The sequence below is a fragment of the Hevea brasiliensis genome, chromosome 2 (assembly GCF_030052815.1).
Source record: "Hevea brasiliensis isolate MT/VB/25A 57/8 chromosome 2, ASM3005281v1, whole genome shotgun sequence".
NCBI lineage: Eukaryota > Viridiplantae > Streptophyta > Magnoliopsida > Malpighiales > Euphorbiaceae > Hevea > Hevea brasiliensis.
In genome coordinates this window covers 9,267,862-9,273,775 of record NC_079494.1, presented here as the reverse complement: position 1 = coordinate 9,273,775, position 5,914 = coordinate 9,267,862, and the positions used below count along the sequence as shown (strand labels likewise).

At 29.1% G+C, this 5,914-nt stretch overlaps 1 protein-coding gene across 1 annotated transcript; it reads left to right on the top strand.

Annotated features, from left to right (window-relative positions):
- Positions 1-1,718: 1,718 nt before the first annotated feature.
- On the top strand, positions 1,719-2,530 carry LOC110644418 (WPP domain-containing protein 2). Its single transcript, XM_021797181.2, has one exon. It carries the CDS (start codon positions 1,781-1,783, stop codon positions 2,273-2,275), a length of 495 nt encoding a protein of 164 aa, XP_021652873.2. The 5' UTR covers positions 1,719-1,780; the 3' UTR covers positions 2,276-2,530.
- The last annotated feature ends 3,384 nt before the right edge of the window (positions 2,531-5,914 follow it).

Here is a 5,914-nt window from a genome sequence, read left to right as displayed (position 1 = left end):
TAATATTAATTTTCTTATTAATTTAATGTATTTTTTGTAATCTATAAAAAAATAAATATTAAATTACATAAGTTATGAGATAAAATATAATAATTTCATAAAATTTAAATTATTTTTTGAATAAAGTATTTTTATTATATTTTAAAGAAAATAATCATGAAAACTATTATTAATATATGTATAAAAAGAATTAAATGGGTATTTTAATTAATTATAACATAAATTAATTAAAAATTTATTATTATAATATGTAAAAATTTATTCAAATTAAATTAAATAAAGAGAAAATTTAATTTAAAATTAATTTACTAATAATAGTAATTTATCTGATTTACAATGTAATTAAAAATTAAATTAAAAAATAAACATTATAAATTATCTATGCATACCATAGGTGTTATGCTAGTTTTATATATTAAATATGTATAATTTTATTTTCTTTTTTTCTTTTACACTATATTTATGCCTTTTCAGATCATTCATATTACTTTTAAGAATAATATTCATATTAGTAAATAAAAATAATATTTGAATATATTATTATTGTTATTATTATTATTTAATATATTAAAGAAGATATAACAAAATTTTGATATTTAAAATGATAAAAATAATTATTTGGTTGAACCAATTTTAAATGATGCCGCATCTTTAATCAATATTTTTATTATATTATTATATTTTTATTATTTTTAATATAATTTTTTTATTAAAAAGTTTAGTCTATATAAAAAGTAATAAAAATAAAATATAAAATAATTAATAAAAAATTTAATATATTATTTTATATTTATATATTAAATATAAAAAAATACAAATTAAAATTATTTATATATGAAAATTATTAGTAAAATTCCTTAGTAAGTTATATAACAAAAATTAAAATTTTCATTGTGAGCACATGAATTTAAACAACTTTTCATCATCACACATGTTCCAATACATTTTCATTATTTTAAATGTTTTATTTCATATTTTAAATGATAAATTCTTTTTTGATCATATTGACATGGATCAAATATGAACACTTTTGATGCTAAATTAATTTTATATTAATTATCACTAATATATAACCAAAAAATTCCATCCTGAGCACATTAATTTAAACAACCATTCATCTTACATGTTCAAATACATTTTCATTATTTTAAATGTTTTTATTTCATATTTTAAATGATAATTCTTGTTTTTTTTTTCTTTATCACATTGACATGGATTGAATTATTCACATTTTTTTACATTTATAGGCACTAATTAATAATGTATAACAGTTAAAGTAGTCAATAAACTAATTTTATAAAAAAATAAATATTTTATTTAAATACCTGATATTGTATTTTTTTTATATGATTAATTTTAATTAATACTTGAATTTAAAATTTTATAATAAAAAATTTATTATTTAATTTTTATATTTTAATAAAATTAATTATTTAATTTATATATTTTAAAATATATATTATTTAATTTATATATTTTTTCCTTATTTTTTTTAATAATACTCATCAAACAACTATTTATTCAAACATTTTATTGTCAAACAGGAGCTAATATGATATTATTAAGATTTTTAAATTTTATTAAAAATTCCTTCAAAACATTTAAAAAAAAAATGGTAAAAAGTAAAATGAGAATCAGATCTAAGGTAAACCGTAGCAGCCCCAAATGACCCCACGGTAACGCTCATTTCACTTTCTGTCAACACTTAAAACCCCATTTAATACATACGGTCTTCTCTCCCTTCCAAATCTGAAAAAACCTTCCCCCTTCTTCAGCGACAATGACCGACTCTGACGCCGGTACCGCTAGCACTGAGCCTACGCCGGAACAGGACTTGGCCCCCGTGGAATCGAAGCCACATCAACAAGAACCCGAGAAGCTTGGCAGCAGCGGTATTTCGCTGAGTATTTGGCCACCGACTCAACGCACACGAGATGCCGTCATCTCCCGTCTAATAGAGACCTTATCTACTCCTTCTGCTCTCTCCAAGCGCTACGGTTCGATCCCTCACGATGAGGCTGAGACCGCTGCCCGCCGAATTGAAGACGAGGCCTTCGTCGTGGCTAGCAAGGCTACTTCAGCCGAGGAGGACGGCCTTGAGATCCTTCAGCTCTATTCCAAGGAGATCAGCAGGCGCATGCTAGAAACTGTCAAGGCTCGGCCCAGGTCGGACTCTGCTGTGGATAATGGTGTTTCGGGGACGCTGAATGCTGAAGTCGCATCGACGGAGGCGGCCAGTGAGGAAATTTCTGATTCTGTTGGGACTGAGGCCTGATCTTATTAGGGTTTTTAACTTCATATTGGTATGTTTTAGGATTTTTTTTCCATGTTTATTATAATGAGTACTGTTTGTACTAAATTATGGGTTTCTCTGATGATTATATGATAATAATTTTGTAAAATTATTATCTAGGGTTTGTTTCTAATTTCTGAGTCTTATATTATTGCACGGAATTGTTTTAATATTTGTTTTGTCTACCATGTCTATTTGACAATATTATATTTGTGAATATTGTTTTGGGATTTATAATCTCCTCGTTTTATTGATTTGATTAATATGTTTGGTAGGCCGTAATACAACGTAATATAATCAAATTTTCTATGAGGTGTGTATTAGATGTGTTTTTCTTTGGTTTTTATTTAAATCTGAGCTACTGCTATATTTCTGCATGTAATTTGACATTTTTTTTAATTTTTTTTTTAATTTTTTTATCATTCACTATTTCTCGTCGATCATAATTCTGTTTAGCTCTGAATCATTTGATTGAATTAAAAATGGGCATTCTAGACTATGTCATTCCACTAAAATGAGAAGTTGAATGTGGTTGAAAACCGAGTTGTTGGATTATTAAAATAGGAGAAAACAAGGGATGAAGGAAAGTGCTGGAACACCAGGTAGTTGAGTCTGAGCATTTACTATTTAGTAGTCAACAATTTGCTAGTGAGCATGTTATTGATTGTCCTAAACTTTGAAATTAAGTTCCACCCTTGAAGTGATGGATAATTACATGGGGTAATGTCCTGTACTACTGAGATCATCAATAACAGATCTATAGAGGGGCAGAGTCACAATGGGGCACTTGCCTCCATTTCTCTTCAAGAAATCCTTACTTACAGGTGCATAGATGAATTCAAAGTTTCAAACTGTTCCCTCTGCTCTCCTAAGGCACTAGGAGAGTAGTAAATAACTGAACTTGGCTCTCATCATGCTATGTTTAGTTTGTGGTAGGTTATAATGTGAGCTCTTATAAAAGCTATATGCTTCCATCAAGAAGGACAAAGAAAAAGACTTTATTTTGTTAGAATGCATTCTCGAATATTTATGCATATTATTTTCCTATGTATGTATGTGTTGCTCTCACCACCAACAAAATTTCTTGGACCCACCTTGGTGCTCACTACTTGATGAAGGGAACATGCACGGTTGATCATTACTAATTATGGGATACCAGAAGAAAGCTGTTTCCTTTCCCTGCTGAGTAGGATGGCATGTTTATTGCTCGTTAAGCCCTTGCTGACTCATATATTGGGCAATATATGTGGAATTTTAATGCATAGCCTAAATGTTATACTTGCATACTACAAGCACTGAGTTGGCTTCCCTCTATTCTATAATTTCAGATTTTTGACACTTGCATATCCTCTTTACTTTTTCTAGTTACCAATATGCACGCTTGGAATGATGGAACATAACTCTGAAGTCTGAACCTCCTTGTGGGGTGTTAGGTTTCTCCTACCCTGTGGAAATTATAGGTAGAACTGTAGAAGTTATATAGAGCAGTGATACAATTTAGAATGTGATGCCAATCAGTCATTCCATCTCCTTGGCTGCTCATATTTAGTCCGATTCATGTAGTTTCCATCACTCCTTTGTAAGCACTAGTAATTTGAAATTTGTTTCAACACAGACTAAGCATTAATTTATATCATTTTAAGTGAAGGGAAATTGTGCATATCTTGTCACATTATCACTTTTACATTTTTGGTCAGTTCAATTTATTAATACCACTGTGCAAATTCCTTTCCACTTATTGATAACCATTTTGCCCAACCTTTATAGTTAAGTGTATAATCGTGGTGTACACCTACACCCCTTTTTTTTGTTTATTTTTTATTTTTTTTAATAATAATATATGCTTACTTCTATTGATCAACATAATGGTTTTGTTATCTAATCAATTGTTTTAATAAATTACTTTCAGTTCATTTACTTGGTTGGAAGAGTTTTTGTTTTCTGCTTGTGCAATGTGCGTATCTATAAATGGATGCTTAACTAAAACTTCTCTATCATGGTAACCTTTTGGTTTGCAGTTTGATGCAGCCCCAACCTTTTTTTACGCGGCATTATGTTTTGTGTCCTGTTATGCATATGGATTTAGCATATGTCTATAGTCAAGTTCAGTCATCCGGTTGAAATTATCTCCTGTATTTTGTGATGTTTTTCAGTTAGTATTCAACAGCATGATAATTGGGGCATTCTCTCTTGTTCTTCACATCATATAACATGGATCTTTGTGTTATGGGATCCTGGCATGCATGATTCTATACTATGGGATCCTGGCATGTAGTATCATTCAGAATATTAACTTTGAAGTAGATGAATATTCATGAATACCATGTTGTTACCTCCAGCTTGTTTGTCGATTTAGTTCACAATATTTCTTTCTCTCTTCCACTTTTGTTTTGAAGAGTGATGTCGTTAGGTTGGATGACATTTTCCAGATGAATTCTATATTTCGCATTCTTTGCAGTGCTATAACAGCTTTTTGTGACTGGGGGAGAAGCAGTCATTTTGTTGTAATCTTTCGGGAATAAATTCCTGGCAAAATGGTTAAAACTTTATCATATGTGAATATTCTTGTTCTTGACTGATTAGCTACCTATGTGCAAGCATGCTGTTGATATCCTACTCTCACTCTGTGATGATAAGCATCTCTAAATGCATCATCATAGTATCAATTTCTTGCCCCTAAATTAAAATGGGTTTTGCGCAAGCAAGAAAATAGATGTACGCTTTTGGTGAGGAAGATGGGAGAGAAGTACTGACTTTTCATTTTTGATCACCCTTAACGAATTTTTTCATATAGATGCCCATTACTGTAGATAATTTCTCAGCAGATCCTCAGTGTATTATGGAGGCAATTCTTACCATATGACATTTCCATTCAATTCAGTCTCCCCCGCCGAAAGCAATACAATTGAGGAGCCAAAGGTTTTTTTGAAAAAAAAAAAAATTAAAGAGCAGTTTGATAGCAAAAAGCTCAGAAGCGAGCATCAGAATGCAAGATAAGCTCCAACTATCGTGGATCGGAGTGAGTTTGGCTTTCCCTCGTTTTATTGGTAGACCCATTTAAAAGAGGGTTTAATTAATTTATAAAAATTACCAGTTAATTTGAGTATATAAGCATTTAAAATTTTAAGTATATTTATTTTTTGATCTTTGAAATGAATGTTTTATAAAAATAGTGAGAGTTTGTGATAAAAATACTATGGAAGGAATTTAGAGTACTCTGGAGATTATGAAATACCTAGAAAATATTTAATTAAGTTAAAATAAATAATGAAATACTTAAAAAATATTTAATTAAGCTAAAATAAATAATAAAACCCATTAAAATGTTCAGTGTAGTTATAATGAATGTAGGCTCGAAATCATAGATTTTATTAAAAGATTTTTTAAAATTGAAAAAATAAATAAAGAAATAATAGAAAATAAAGGGATAATATCCTTTGTTGGCCGTAAATCTCAACAAGGATATTATCACCTTCATATTGTTAGTATTAGATTTTTAGATAATCATTTTTATTTTTTTTTAAACTATAATTTTAGTCTAAAAAGGATTAGGTTTAGACTATTTTTATTTTCCCTTTAAATAGTTCTTTAAGTTTTAAGTTTAAGGGAGGGAAGATGGCT